Source organism: Parasteatoda tepidariorum, chromosome 4 (assembly GCF_982258835.1).
Source record: "Parasteatoda tepidariorum strain Cologne lab strain chromosome 4, Ptep-v5.0, whole genome shotgun sequence".
In the NCBI taxonomy this organism is placed as follows: Eukaryota; Metazoa; Arthropoda; class Arachnida; order Araneae; family Theridiidae; genus Parasteatoda; species Parasteatoda tepidariorum.
The window spans coordinates 3,325,746-3,342,164 of NC_141758.1; the positions used below are offsets into that span (position 1 = coordinate 3,325,746).

General features: G+C 32.4%; 1 protein-coding gene across 1 annotated transcript; it reads right to left on the reverse strand.

The window, feature by feature from the left end:
• Nucleotides 1–6,545: 6,545 nt before the first annotated feature.
• Nucleotides 6,546–16,058, reverse strand: LOC107453903 (sn-1-specific diacylglycerol lipase ABHD11). Its single transcript, XM_087160525.1, has 6 exons — nt 15,913–16,058; nt 14,500–14,641; nt 11,147–11,320; nt 10,505–10,693; nt 8,827–9,038; nt 6,546–6,822 (listed from the first exon to the last, which is right to left on the reverse strand). The coding sequence occupies exons 1-6, from the start codon at nt 16,041–16,043 to the stop codon at nt 6,651–6,653; spliced, it is 1,020 nt and encodes a 339-aa protein (XP_087016651.1). The 5' UTR covers nt 16,044–16,058; the 3' UTR covers nt 6,546–6,650.
• Nucleotides 16,059–16,419: the final 361 nt, after the last annotated feature.

The following is a 16,419-nucleotide window of genomic DNA, read 5'->3' on the forward strand; positions in this document are numbered from 1 at the left end:
TTTGTCAGTTCATAATTTTATGCCATTAATCATTACAACTATATTTTTAATGTGCTATTCGTAAAAGTGGGACGAAGAAGAAAATTTTTTTTTTTTTGAATTTCGGAACACTTTATAGCTGAAAAGTTGTAGATTATAATAAGAATAAAAGTAGCAAAAAATTGAAACCGGTTAATATCTTTCACTAGCGCATAGAACACGGAAATTAACTAAAACCACGTCTTTTTAAATTTTTTTAAGCTGTCTAAAATTTTTTAGATAAACACAACTTAGTTTCTTATGCTAGTATCATAGTTTGAACAACCGAAATTAAATACGTTATGACCAGTTTAATTTTTTAACATTCGTGCAGCGTTTTGGAAAAAAAACACAAGTTTACCAATTTCTAGTAATTTTCACTGTATATCTTTTTGCTCATTATGTTAGATAAGAACAGTCCAGTAACTCACAATTTAAAAATAATTGCACATCCAGTTCGATGCAAATTTTTCGTGGAGTATTTGCACCCGTATTTGCAGTTTATTTATAAAGAGCTTCAATGTAATAGGATTCTTTGATTTATCGTATTTTTAAGATTCCTTTTTTATAACTACTACACATATAAAGTCTGTTTTTTTTGTGGAGAAATGTGGCAAATACTTTGATGTACCTCGGATAAATATTTGACTCTAGATAGGTCAAATAGTTTACTCGAAGTCTCTGCCGCAGGTTTGACAGACCGTTGATTTTTTTGACACTCTGTAGGGGTAGTTTCATAATTAAAGAGTGATTAATATAATATTCTCTTTAGTCGTGCAGCGGTGGGTGAGGGTATATCACATAAATATTCCAAATAATAAATTTTAAGGTAGTTAGAAGCTTGAAAGTTTCATCTTGGGTTGTACAAATTTTCTCATTGTCTTTTTCTTTGGGGTGGTTCGCCTTGCCTTTAAGATCTTTCTTATATGTAAATCAAGAACTCGACGGTTTGATGTTTGGAATGGGACAAAGGAACAGTATCGCGATTGGCCAATGCCTCAAAATGATTGCATTTAAAACGTGCAGCAGATATTACAGGCTGACAATTTGTTGAGCAAAGACCGAATTTCGTATCCCATACCGATGATTAACTTTCAAGTTTTGGATTACATTGGAATCATATTAATTGGAAACTTATGAGTTACCTTAAACAATGTTACGAGACTTGAGTGAATATAATAATAAATCTCTCATCGATTCAGGTATCATTCGTATTAGAGAAATAACAAAGTTACATTCCCCCCTTTTAAGTTGTGGGAACGGATTGTTAAGCTTGTTACAGAATCTTCGAATAAAATACGGAAACATGAAGCTAGAGATGGTTACATCCGAAATACAGATTTCTTCCGAAGCCAGTTAAACCTCATTTCTCCGAAAAAATCATACTTTAAAAGTGTAGTAGATATGTTACCGTGACAGACCAAAATCAAGAGAATGTCGACTTTCACCGGTGAATGTCAACAACCGCGTAGTCACTTTGGTGAATGTCCGAAATATTTGTTTCATCCGATTTGATATCAATTGATTCATTGATATTGTTATATTTATTCGATATTTTAATATCTTCTGAGAATGGATTAGGAGAAACATCAGTGTTCGGAGTACCGGGCAAATGCGTACTGGGCAGTGGAACTTGACCTTAAAAAGCATTGATGTAGGGCATACCTTGCAGTGAAACTGAACCTCAAGAAATATCGATGTAAGGCATACCGTGCAAATGTATACCGGGCAGTGGCACTTAACTAGACCTAGTATATATTTTGAACATTTACCAAAGCGACTATGTGATTGCCCACATTCACCGGTGGAAGTCAACAACCACCCATTTCTGTTCTTTACAGTAACAGATATAAAAAACAAAAATATATACAATTGCATTAAGCCAAAGAATTCTACTATCTTCAGAACTAGTGATGGGCATCATTCACGGAAATTTTATCAGAAATAAAATTTCAATCTAAATTTATCAGAAATGAATTTAGTCAGAATAAGTTTATTCTGAATGATTATTCATATGTAAATTTATTCACTGTTCATCATTCATTAAAGCAAATTTATGCAAATTTTTGAATAATGATTGATGAATAATTCATTAGTCATGACTAATTTTTCTGATTAAAATCTTGAATAACCAGCGAAAATGCAAGCATTCAGTTTGTATGCATCTATATGTATGTGTTAATATATTTTTATGTACGTAGAATGAGCGTATGTACATAAATATAATTTATTAATATTCGAGCAATACATGTAAGTTCGTATGTATGTAGACGTATATATATATATATATCTAGCATGCGTACAATTGCTCATACATAGATATATTTTAAACTCATGAAATATTTGTATGTATGCACGTTTGTGTATGAACTGACGCATGCATATAAGATGCGTGTATGAATGCCCACACGTAAATACAATGTAATTAAGTATGCACAAACATCATTTCTGTGTACATTACATGTACGTAATTTTGCATATAATATGCATGTAAACATATATGTTGCTTTGTATGTACGTATGTAAAGACAATATATGTATGTACGTATGCATGTATATACAAGCTAGTACATTCATAATATGAATGTAGGTATATACGCCCATTGTACACAAGAACATTGTTTATACATGAACGTGCACGTATTTATGCATATAAAATTCATGAAGAGACATATATGGTATTCACATAATTACAATAATGCATGTCGAATGTATGTAGGTAAATGTGTACAATGTATGCATGTCGAATGTATGTATGTACAGATGTGCAATTTATGTATACCCAGTGTATGCATAATTGTACACACATATTGTGTGCATACGTGAATTGTAATTGTGATAAATATTGAAAATATTAATCACAATTACAAGTAATTGATTACATAGCTGTAACTGCCTATGATCGATGCCCAACTCTTTTATGTACGTCTGTACATATATATGGAGGTACGTTGTGTAAGCTAACTAACGTATATGCATTGCTATTATATGGTGCATACGTAAGTACATTGTGTGCACATGCTTATTGTATTTACAATTTTGTACGTGTTTTGCACGCATATGGTACCGGCAAAGTATGAAATGTCAGAATCATTTCATACTTTCCCAGGCATTGAATATAATGCCTAGGCATTCGAAATAGAATGACAAATGCTATTTAGGCAAAGTATGAAATAAACGTCCTGATGAGGTTATTATGTAAATGATGTGCATGTTACTGTGAATGACCGAAATCGGTGGTTGTTGACTTTCGCCGGAGAATGTTGACAATCACATAGTCGCTTTGATGAATGTCCGAAATATTTATTACATCCGATTTGATATTAATTTCTTCGTGGATATAATTACATTTATTCGATATTTTAATACTTACTGACGATAGATTAGAAGAAACATCAGTGTTTGGAGTATCGGGAAAATATATACCAGACAAATGCACTTGACCTTAAAAAATATCTGTGTAGGGTATACCGGGCAAATGTATACCGGGCAGTGGCTCTGAACCTTAAAAAAACATCAGTGTAGGGTATATCGGGCAAATGTATACCGGACAGTGGCTCTTAACTAGACATAGTATGACTAGACCTTTGGTAAATGATCCGAAATATATACTAGGTCTAGTTAAGTGCCACTGCCTGGTATACATTTGATTACATTGATTGCTTAAAATAAAAGATTTCGGATATTTCAAAATCGAACCAGTTACCGTGATTACAGGTAATCATAATAATTTTTTTATCGGATATCGTAACTTGTAACCTATAAAAATGATTACAAGTAGTTTATTACTAGGTACTTTTTATTTGTAGTTGTTACATTTGTAATCAATTACAGTTTTACGTGATCATTTCTGTTCATCAGGGAAATTATTCACTTATTCTTGACTAATGAATAAAGAATAATGATTGAAAATAATGAATGATTTATTCTTTATTCAAAATGCTTCTGACTAATGAATAAATCTTTATTCATTAGTCAGGAAGATTTTGAAAAATTATTAATTATTCTTTATTCATTATTCTGAATAACGAATGCCCATCTCTGTTTAGAACTAGCTATGAACATAGTGGAAAAATCAGTTAAAAAATGAAAGGTTGGTTAGATTGGGTGTAGGTGGAACTTAACTTGCAACCATCTTCAAATGGTGAATTAACGGAATGATCGGATCTAACAATAATGCTACAACGGAACTAATGAGCGAAGAACCACATTGTGAAAATTGGGAAAAATAAGATAAAAACTTTTTTTTTCTAAAAAGTTGCGCGAATGTAAAAATTAAATTACTAGTCAGAATTTCATTTATTTAGGATATTCAAACCATCTAACAAGCACAAAATTTCAAACATGTTTACCTCTAAAGTTAAAAAATAATAGGCAATTTCACCGTATGAAAGCCACCGTATAATTCACCGTTCACCGAAATTCAAAAATTTATGTTTTTTTTCCACCCTCTATATTAATTATGCGTGATAAAATTAATGGGAACTACCTGTATACTTTTTTATTTTTCTCGAATCTAGGATTAAGTAAAAATATTGTCAAGAAGTTCAAAAATCAGATAAAAAATAGTAATCTTAAACATATTACATGCTATTTAATCATTTTATCAATAAATAGCTATTTTTTTAATGTCTTATTCATGCATGACAACATACATGGGTAATTGGCATTAGCAATGGCTGATTTTGAGGCTGACATTTAAAATCTTCCTCGTATTACTTGCATAAAAGAAAACATCATTCTTGCTCTGTAAGATTAATATAAATTTGTGAAGATTTCCACAAGATTCCAAGTAGGATGCAATTGGATTTCATCCCATTTCTTTTATTTGATTGTACATTTCAGTCAAAAGCATTTTTATCTATTTGATATATGCCGATACGTTTCAATCGAATGATAACTCAGATAATAAATAAAATTTTTTGTTTTTAGATCGACGTTTAGAAGAAAAATTAAAAAGTATGGAGTATCTAGAAGTATCATCCATAAGAAGTTAAATATCAAATGAACAAATTCGAAAAAAAATGTTTTAGAATAACAAACTGTCTTGTAGAACATGAATAAATATTTCCCAATAATTGTTCACGTTTAATATAAGCCGATTTTTTATTCAAAACCATTTTAAACATAATGTGTCAATTAATTTCTCCAGAAAAGTTCGGTTCCTTAAGGTAGTCACTACAAATAATTTCAAATACTATTTCGAAAGTAGTTTGTATTGATCACATTTATAAAAAAGTAGCTGCTGTATTTGTAACAAAGTAATTATATCTGTAGTAAGCTGCAAAAATAATGTAGTTTTTTCAACCACTCAATAAAACTATGGTAATCTCCCCCCCCCCCCCCTTCTCGCTATGACTCATTAACCCTGAAAATTCTGCTGCACACTTATTTTCAAATCTCTTCGTGATCTGAGATCACTCTTGTTTTAGTCTCGTTCAATACTTCAGTTTTTATACTTTATTAACATTAATAGTTTATTTTAGTTACATCAGACTATCCTTTGTTCGTAGATAGTTCGCTGATTCTTTTCACATATGAAGACCACTATGAAACTGTTAACTGACACACTAATCTAGATATTGCTATATGTTGATATTGTTATACCATAACAATCAACATTTCTAAAATAAATTAGAAACTTAAAATTCAACTCTTATTTAAATTATATTATGCCCCATGCTCACGCAATCTCAACCCACTTCGCTGCCTCAATTTTCTGTCCTAAAACTAAAATTACAAATGTTAAAAATTTAAATTATTATTTTATACATATGTTTAGAGGCCAAAAATGGAAATTCATACCGAATTTTGATTTCTTTCCCATTTATTTATTTTTTTAATTTTTCTTAGGCATTAAATAAGTTTCAATTAATAAATGCAATCTAGATATTTAAATTAATGCAAATGGAAAAAAAATATTTAAAATTGATAGTAAAATATTTATAAAAAATATTTTATTGTAAGTTATTTCAATATATATATATATATATATATATATATATATATATATATATATATATATATATATATATATATATGCGTGTGTTACTGTAAATGACCGAAAATGGTGGTTGCTGACGTAAAATTCGTATGTTGTCAATATTACCACCGGTGAATGTTGACAATCACATAGTCGCGTTGGTAAATTTCCGAAATATATGTTAGGTCTAGTTAAGTGCTGTCCGGTATACATTTGCCCGGTACTCCGAATTGTGATGTTTCTCCTGATCTATCTTTAGAAGATTTTAAAATATCGAATAATTATAATAAATTAAAGATATCAAATATTTCATACATTCACCAAATGGTGACATACGTATATATATATATATATATATATATATATATATATATATATATATATATATATATATATATATTACTGTGAATGACTGGTACTGAATTTGTTTTCGGTAGTGCATGTTTTATTTTTTTTAATAAAAATAAATAAAATAAAATAATTACGATAATAATCATCATAATAAAAGCAATATAATATTCTATTTGTTAAATTGAAACAATTATTTGCACTAGGTCATTTTATTATGGTGGGCAAGCAGGTGTAAGGAAGCAACAATTGTGACACATTATTCAGGGTATCAAAACTAAGTGTATTCGGCTGGACTCATTCATATTCCTGTCCTATGTTTGTCTGTTGAAGCTCTTATCTTTAATATAAATTCACAGACTAAGTTAGTAAATATTTCTGGATATTCGATATGCAGAGAATGGGTTCCATCTTGTATGGGTTGGTAGACTGTTTTTGGGAACTGTTTTAAAAATTCCTCTTTATCTTCTAACCTGCAACAAAGAATTTATTAATTATTCATTAAAGGTAAAAAATATATATATATCATGATACTTTAGATTTTCCTTTTTTAAAATATTTTGCTACAAGCATTTAGAAGAATCTGCGATTTATACTTGTGGCTGTTGTACAAAAATCGACCTAGGGAAGTGTACAGCGTGCAAAAAATGGAACACGGTGAATAACTTTTGATTTTATGCTAAAATGTTCACGCACCCAATCTCAATGGCTCGTAGACCGAAACTTTAATATGCGATATTTAAAATTACGAAATGGAAATGAAAACACCTTGTTTGAATAAACATTGTTGCAACTTTTCTTCTTAGTTTGTAGTGTAGTGCACTACTTTGTAAAAGGAGTAGTTTAGTTTACAGTGAGTTACAAAAAACAGTAGTTTGTAGCGATTTTTTTACGTTTAGTAAGGAAACAAGGATCATTCGGAAAATATTTTCCGAATTTGAGTGGTGCAAATCCTTCGCGGGTCCGTCAACGCACCGCAAAGAGAATGCTTCTTTGGCAAAGCGTTAATAAGACCTACGCTCCAGAAATTTTTTATTTATTCATTTTGGTTAGTAGCAGTTATTTCTTTCCTTTTCTTAAGTTATTTGTTCATTTCTTTCGTTATCATTGGATATCTTGTTAACAAAGGAATCATTGGAAAAATGAAACCATCAAGATTGAGTCCTAGAACGTGAAGATCTGATCTTCAGAAATAAAGTAATTCAGGATGGTCCGTTTTATATTTTGCACACTGCACTTTATATCTTAAAGGATATAAAAAAAGCATTTATCACTTAAATCTCAACTATTTGATAATTTCCTAACGTTTCTTAAATTGAATATTCACCTTCGAGAAGTGCATTGAGTTTGAAGGTTAAAAGCAACAAATTCGTAAAAAGTGCTTTAGAATAACAAACTGTATCATGTAAACGTGAATTTTTAATAACTTCTCATATTTATCTAAGCAATTTTTTTTTAATTCTAAGCCATTTTGAACATTGATGCAAAATATGCTCTTCGCGGTGAAGCATGTCTTTTGAAAGTAGAGAAATCAGTGGTTTCGAAAGTAGTTTGTAGTCGCTACATTTAAATAAATTAGTTGCAGTTAACTGCAAAGAAAATGCAGTTTTTTTTCCGCAAAAATAGGAATTGATATGCATTGTTCTTAACATTGTTTTGTTGAGATGCATTGTTTGAGATACATTGTAGGATTTACGATATGTGATTCGTAAATCCAGTTGATACGCATCGCATTGTTAGTCATAAATCTAGTCAATACCAATTACTTTGTATAACTTATAAATTAAGACAATAAGATTTGAGAAAAGTGATTCGTAAAACTGGCTAACACTCATACAAATCACGAAACGAGTAGGCCGTGATAACCTGATGGGTCGGGTGTTGGGCTCATGTACAAGAGGTCGTGGGTTCGAACCCTGCTGGCCGGAGACTCCCCGTGTAGTAACTATTGACTGGTGCAAGTTAAATCTGTCGTGTCACAAAGCCATCCATGTTCTCATAGCAAATCATACTTTTAGGGGTACTGAATTGGAGATTAATCGTTCCCTGGTTCGGATCAAAATTGCGATCTGTGACAGAATGGATGTATGAATGGGTTCACCCCATAAACGGGTTGTGAGGCGTGTGTTGCTGAAGTCGGATTCTTGGCCATAGACGGCGCCACTGAAAAACAAGAAACGCACCCTTTGCCTTAAATTCGCTTGCTTTCACCGAGCAGGCTTGCTGATTTTGGCAAGTAACATTAGAAACAACAACTAAGAGAGCTTTCGCGAATCGCGACGAGTGCTGCTTAGTTCGAGTAGAAAAAAGCATTATGTATTTAATTTTTTTTCCTTCTTTTGCGAATTTTAACTGTAAAATCCATGGAATTTCGTACATTGGCAGAACAGAGCATAGGGTATCATTATTCAGCAGCGCTTCATGCACTATTTGTCGTATTCTGCAAATTAGAAATGATAACTGATCGTGCCACTTACACTTTAAATGGAGATTTAGTACCGTAGATAAAAAAAACTGGACCCTCATAAAGGCCATCAGAGCTGACAGGTGACCATTTTCCACTTTCCATGGAGTTCACTATGACATTTAGATTTGTCTTCCACTCGAAATCTCCGCTTGAAGTCATCCTCAGTGGGAGATCTCTTCCGTCCCATATTTTTGGCGCAATGGTGTTTACTTGCAGTTTTCTCTAAAATAAACAAATAAGTTATTTTTGTTCATTAATTACATTTCTCGATTAGAGCGTCAGCAAGTTATAGAACGGAAGAATGACGATTTAGAACGATTTTTTTAATGTTGTATTGAAAAAAAAAAACGCATATTTTTTCTTTTAGTCACTTGTTTTCCGATGCTTGCCCACTAATGACATAAGCTCATTTCGTTCAAAAAACATATACATTTCGGAGGAAAAAGAAATATTTGAAAATATTATAGAGGAAAACACAAAAACTTTTTCGGTACGAACAATCACTTGGTGCCCGGCATCATTATTTCGTAGCAGTTTAATCCAAATTCCTTGCTGTATAGTGAATGTTTTTTTTTTGTAGTTTAATTTTTGGACGTGTGAGACACATTCTAATTTTGTTAGGAAGAGATATTTGTCACAGAGAAATAAACAAATTCATTTGAGAAAAATTCATTTATTATTTAGAGAATATGGCCTTACTTAGAAATATTGAAATAAAGAAAGGAATTCTTTCAAAGGGATCAAGTGAATCACTTTTTTAGCATCACGAGTTTCTGTAAAACTGAAACTTAGACGGTTATGGCTGAGAGACCGAAGTTCCCCAGTCTCCATGCAAAGAATTCAAAATTAAAAGTTGGTTCCCATTGGACAGCATGGGGAGAGATAGTTGGCTATTTAACGAAAGAAAGCATAGCCGAAAATAAAGCCAACCTCCGTAATCAATATTAAATTTGAAAATAATTTGGCCAAATCTAATCGCCAAAAAAAAGAGTGAGAGAATTAGTAAAACCCTGTAACTGAAACATTTTTGTGGTGAGAAATAAAGAATAAAGAGTTATAAATAGATTTAGTTGTTCGATTTAAGTCGCGACAGTGAATGCATGAGTTTTACATTTGTATTGAAACTAAAAGTCAGCCGTTACATTCTTAAAGAAAAGAATAAAATATTTAAATTACTTTTTATAAATCGTGTTAAAAATTAAATAATTGGTTTGATTTAAATAAAATTCGATTAAGAATGATCAAAAAATATAAATTTGAAAATTGAAAGAAATTTTTATGGCTAGAAAATATTAAATGCCTATTTTGGCATCAGACGAACCATTGGCATTGATCTTTTATAGAAGACGACACTGAGCTACTTTGCCTCGTTTTACGGTTCACCTTAACTAGATAAAAAAATTGCATGGGATTCAATTAACACCAAGGCTTGGGCCGTTTTGGAATGACTAATTCCCTCACGGACTTGTAATCTCTCAATCATACAAAACTGCTTACGATCGAAAACGAAGGAAACTTTCTTATTCGCTGCGAGGATTGTGCGTGATGATAACTATGTAAATATTCCTAACTAAACCAGGTTGAGGAAGTAAACTCTTTTCCATGACAGTTAAAGCACCTGGGTGCGAACCCAAAGGTAACGTGTTGGATCCCAGCCGGCAGCTAATTAATTTTTAAATGTATCCTACCTTTGCAGCAGCTTCTCCTCCCGATAAATAGGAAGCAGCAAATTTCTTAGCTTCTGCCAGTTCTGTATCAGGAGGGATTTTCATCAACACATCTCTTTTCTGTTTCATGTAGTAACTGATCCCTGTTCTACTGCTCGATGGACTGCGTGCCGATATATCCTCGATAATCAGCGACTCCAGTCTTTCAGGCTAAAAAAAAATTTTTTTTTTCTTGTAAAATCAATAAAAATATTTACAAAAGAGTAAATTTGTTTAATTGGGCGCATTATTGTTTTGTTGCAACGCGAGAACTTCTTTTCCCAAACATATTTATTTCTTTAAAAAAACTATGTAGAGTTCTCTATGTCAAAAAGTAAATATTCTATGACCATTAAAAGATGTTATGTTAAGAATATGAGAAAACTAACTACTTCATTTAATCTGCGTCCTCGAATTGATTCAATTCTTAAGTTGTAACCAATTTAATTTTTTTAATGTATCCGTCTTTCTAATTTATATGAAGTTTCAATTCTAAAACTAAATCCCATCGAATAAAGCTTTTTTTTTAATAGTGCAGTTAAGAAGCTGAAGTAGGATAAATGTCTTTTAGCTTAAAAGGTTTTGTTTTAATCTCGTTATTAAAGATAACAAGTAAAAACTTACATATTTGAATGCAAAAGCCATTCCCGTCTTTCCGCCCATACTGTGTCCAACAATGGTGATTCTAGGAATGGATCGCGAATTCATGAAATTGACAACATCCTCGGCCATACTATCGTAACCTATTGTCTCCGTCCATTCACTGTCTCCATGGTTCCTGGCATCCAGACAGAAGACCTTGAAAGGTACATACTACTTATAAGTTCAGATTTGTTTTCAAATAGTTAGTTCAAATTTATTTTTAGTTTATACAATTTTGAAAAAAATTATTCAGTTATTATAGATTAAGACTCTAAAGTCAAAATTTAGTATTTCTTATTACAATTGACGCTTTAAATATATTGATTTCTATTCATGAAATAATTTTAAAGGTTATTCGATATTATATACATTGATTTAGTAATATTTCAATTTATACACTGCTGGACAATTGCTAAGGACGGATAACACTATCATCTATAGCAGCCACAAAATGAAAGGAAGCAAAATGTGGAAAATTAGAATAAGTGCGGGATATAGTAAGAAGAGGTATGCGTATGCAAATTTTTTTCCCACGTCTGTTCATCACGTGATAGCGCTGATAAAAGCTTTAAAGGTTTTGACGCGTGTGGAGAGTTGTTGTTTCAAGTCAAAGTTTTACAGGAAAGGTTTAGTTGACGAACTTGAAATTTTCGGCATGTCTTCACGATATCACTTAGGTGATTTTAAGCTTGGCCGAATTATTGGAAAGATCGAAGAAGGGCGAAAAATAGCAGATGTTGCCAGGGAGTTCGACATCGCTCACAGCGTTGTTTCACGGCTGTGGAAATCATGTAAAACTACTGGAATGTGTAGTAGGCGGCACGGAGGAGGTCGTGTTAGAAGTACGACGCCTGCAGAAGACAGAGACATCGTCCTATCAGCAAAAAGGCGCACCACAGCTCAGCAGGTGGCAAATCAGTTTCTTGCTGCCACAGGAAAGCAGATCTCCCGAAAAACTGTTGCAGGGGAGGAGGACTATACCCCCGCAGCGCCTCATTGACCAGACAGCACCGTACTGCCCGTTTGCAATGGTGTCGTGAGCATCACAATTGGACTGAACAGGACTGGGCATGCGTACTATTCTCAGATGAGAGTAGGTTCAGTCTGTCATCGGATTGTAGACGCCAACTGATCTGGCATGAGAGTGGTACTGATTATCGTCCAGAAAATATCCAGGAAAGGGACCGATATCCGACATGCAGTGTCATGGTGTGGTCGGCATCATGATCAATGGCCGCACGCGCCTACATGTGGTTGCGAATGGGACTCTGACTGGCCAACGATACATTGATGAAGTTCTACTTCCTCATGTTCGTCTTTTCCGTGGTGCTGTCGGAGATAAATTTGTTTTTATGGACGACAACGCAACATGTTATCGAAAAACCCGCTGTTCAGGAATGTCTAGACAGCGAGGGTATTCAACGCCTCGTATGGCCATCACGTTCTGCAGATCTAAACGCCATTGAAAATGTTTGGGATGCTTTGGGGAGGCAACTTGCTGGTCGAAACTATCCTCCGACAAACAAGAACACCATCATCCGTGCACTGACAGAGGAATGGGATAAATTGCCTCAACAGCTGCTGGATAATGTTGTGCAAAGTATGATACGACGTGTAGAATGTTGCATCACACTCCACGGTGTTGCATCACACTCCACATATCCGTGGAAGACACCTTTCTTCAAGTTGCCTGCTGACATTTAGATGCATTGTTCCATTTTTCCGTACGCAGCATCAAATGAACATTTTTTTTCTTTCAGATGTTTCATAGCTTTTGCACTTTCCAGAACAATGAATATTCTTTATTCTAATGTCTGAACAGTGGAGGTAACCATATTTTATCCTACTAGGCCTCTTGTCTCGCTTAATGTTATGCTACATTGCAATTTGTGATCCGTCCTTAGCAATTGTCCAGCAGTGTATATAATTTCCTTTAATTTCATGACAAACATTACAAAATAATTAAAAACTATTTTTGAAAGTTATTATACATTATCTTGTAAAATTTAAAAGTATCGATGACGATGGAATCTGTAATCTTGCATTGGAATTTACGACTTATTATGGAATAGCTAAGGCGCTCATTCTCTATACTCATTACAGAAACGTGGCATATGACAATTCGTTTTCTTTATTCATTTTCTGACAAACGTTAGCTGTGTCTCCATTTTATAGCGAAGTAGAATTTATTGTCGATCGGAGTTTAAACTTTTAGCGACAAATTAGAGGGCTCAAATTTGAACTTAAGTTGCCAATACAAGTTAGTTTCCTGAATGGAGTAAGGCACTTTTATTATTAATAGAAATTTTGACTGCTTTCCACAATAAGACTCAAATTTATCTGAAATCAATGAAATAATGAAATGAAATAAATTTAAAAACAACATTTTCCCTTCCACCGTAGATGGGAAAATAATTTTATTTTTGGCCGACTTGAAACGTTAAACATAAAACGAAATACTTTTGCAATAAATCATCGTCAACATTGTAATAATCACCATCGATATTATCACGTACCAAATATCTTTCTAAAGCGATGCGTCCTACGTCTGAGTTTTAAGTCAAACAAAAATAAAACTATTTTCTTTTTTGATGACGCATGATGCAATTTCTACTAATTTGGAAAGTTTGAAGCACAAATCAAGCAAAAAGCGAAGAAATTATAAAGATATGAAAGTCAGCAAAACAGCACTTCATCAGGGGACACACTGTGCCAACACACAGAAGCCTTTCTTACGTCATACCAAAAACTGACTGTGCCCCGAGACCCCATATCCAAATAGATAAACTAAATAAGAAAAAGCAATCAAAAATTCAAAAATTGAAATCTGAATGTAATGAAAAATCATCACTGAGTAAGAACTAATAATGAAACTCCCGCATATAAGAAAAATATATAAAGTTGCAGTTAGATTAACTAATTCGTTAATCTAACTGTAACTTTATTTGTATTGACGAAAGAAAGGCTCTCCTGCATGTTGGCAGACAGTGTGTCCCCTGATGAAGTGCTGTTTTGCTGACATACATATCTTTATAATTTCTTCGCTTCTTGCTTGATTTGTGTTTCTAACTTTCTAAATTATTAAAATAAGACAAATTTGGTTTTATATGCTTTTTTTTCCACTTTGTTTTATTGTTTTAAATATTTCCTAATTTTTTCTTTTTGTTAATTTGTATAAATCAGTTTCATTCCTTAATTACAATTTTTACTCATTGGTAGATTAATCAATATTAAAATAATTTATTTTCATCCACATCACATTGAACTCATTGCCTTGAAATAAAAGGTTAAGATTTGCTACATTTTTCCTAACAAAACCATAAACCAGTTATTACCTGTGAGGCCGTCCTGTTGGCGATTTCCTGCGCGCAATCATCCCATGTTTCTTTTGCATTCGTTACACCATGGAGTAGAACGATGGGGACATTTTCTGGCTTTTGAGCTGCATATTCTTTGTGAGCGATAAACATATAAGATCTCTCAAAAATTAAAAAAAGGTATATATTAAATGCAATATCAAATTATTATGTATCTATTATTTGTTTAATATTTGGTTAGGTATGTTTAGTGTATACGAGTTCTATTTATTCTTAGATGAAATTAAAAAATCACGTTCATAGAAAGTCTTTGACGCAACTTGGAAATTCTTTTTTTATTCAAGTTCCACTTTTTTTTAATAGCTTACAGATACCTTTTTAATACAAGTGCTTTACTAGCCTACACGACGCACCTTTTTTATGCAGGTACTTATAAACTTAAGTGTACCTTTTTTAAAGATACCTTTTTTTATGATTTTCATAGTCCATTATATAGTCTGTTCACAAAAAAGTATGACCTCATATTGACACAGAAAAAAAGAGATATGTTACAGTGAATGACCGAAATCAAAAGAATGTCGCCTTTCATCGGTGAATGTCAACAATCGCATAGTCACTTCGGTGAATGTCCGAAATATTTATTATATCCAATTTGATATTAATTTATTCGCTGATATCATTATATTTATTGGATATTTTAATATTTTCTGAGGATAGATTCGAAGAAACACCAGTGCTCGGAGAACTGGGCAAGTACATACTGGGCAGTGGCAATTATCCTTAAAAAACATTGATGTAGGGCATACCGGGCAAATGTATAACTAACTTAGCTAGATCTAGTATATATTTCAGACATTTACCAAAGCGACTATGTGATTGTCAACAACAAACTGTCTGTCACATTTAAGGTGAGATGAAGTTTTAATTCCTTGCCTTCTTCCTACAAATAATAATAGTTTACGAATGTTTTAATTGGATGTTATAGATTTTTTGTTTATTTCTTTATTGAAATCATAATTATTAACGAGTTTTAAATTTAAGAAGCAATTTAAAAATATATAAATTTGGGAGCCAGTTCAGACTTTTCAGGAGCCATGGCGACCAGAAGTTTTGTACATCAGCACATCCTTAGACTTTAAATGAACTTATAAATAATAATTAAAACATACTAACTAAATTTTTCTTCTAATAAGTTAAGTATAAACATAAATGTTATTTTTGTCATCGAGTTACAGCTATTTTTGATGACGTCATAGCTGGAAAATGCATCAAGTGGGGGTGACCATCCTAAGTCTAAAATACTTTATAATAAGCCCAATTAACATTTATTTTAATTGAAAAGATTTTATCGCTTTCAAAAGCAATGTTTTTTTATTTATAAGTAATTTCTGAAGGTTGAAGAAAAAAAAGAAATGAAATCACTACACTTACTTGTTCATTGTTGAGTCATTGAGAGACGAAGATAGACTGTTACAGTTTTGTGTGAAATACTCTGAATGAAAACGGGTATCAACATTACATCTCTTTACATTCCTTTTCTTCGCTTGATTCACGTGATTCATAAGATAACCAGTTGGATTGCTTTGTCACGCAATCAAATAACGGATCTAAATATATAATCGTCACTTATTGTTTATTAGTTAAGTGATTCAACACATCACGTTTTCTTGCATCAAGTGACGGAAAGAATTTGAAGCAAATGTAATCATGTATTAAAGTTTAATTTTATGGAAGATAGAATCTTCGGTTACTGTCCATTTAACAATATTTTATAACTGATAAATAGCCCATTATTATATTAGAGAGCAAATTTTCCTGATCGCTCAGTTCTCTCGTTAGAAACATAATTATTCAAAATTCAAAGCTTAATAAAATCATTTCATTTTTCTAAATTCAAAGCTTAGTAAAATCATCTCATTTTTCTCACCTAAGTTCTTT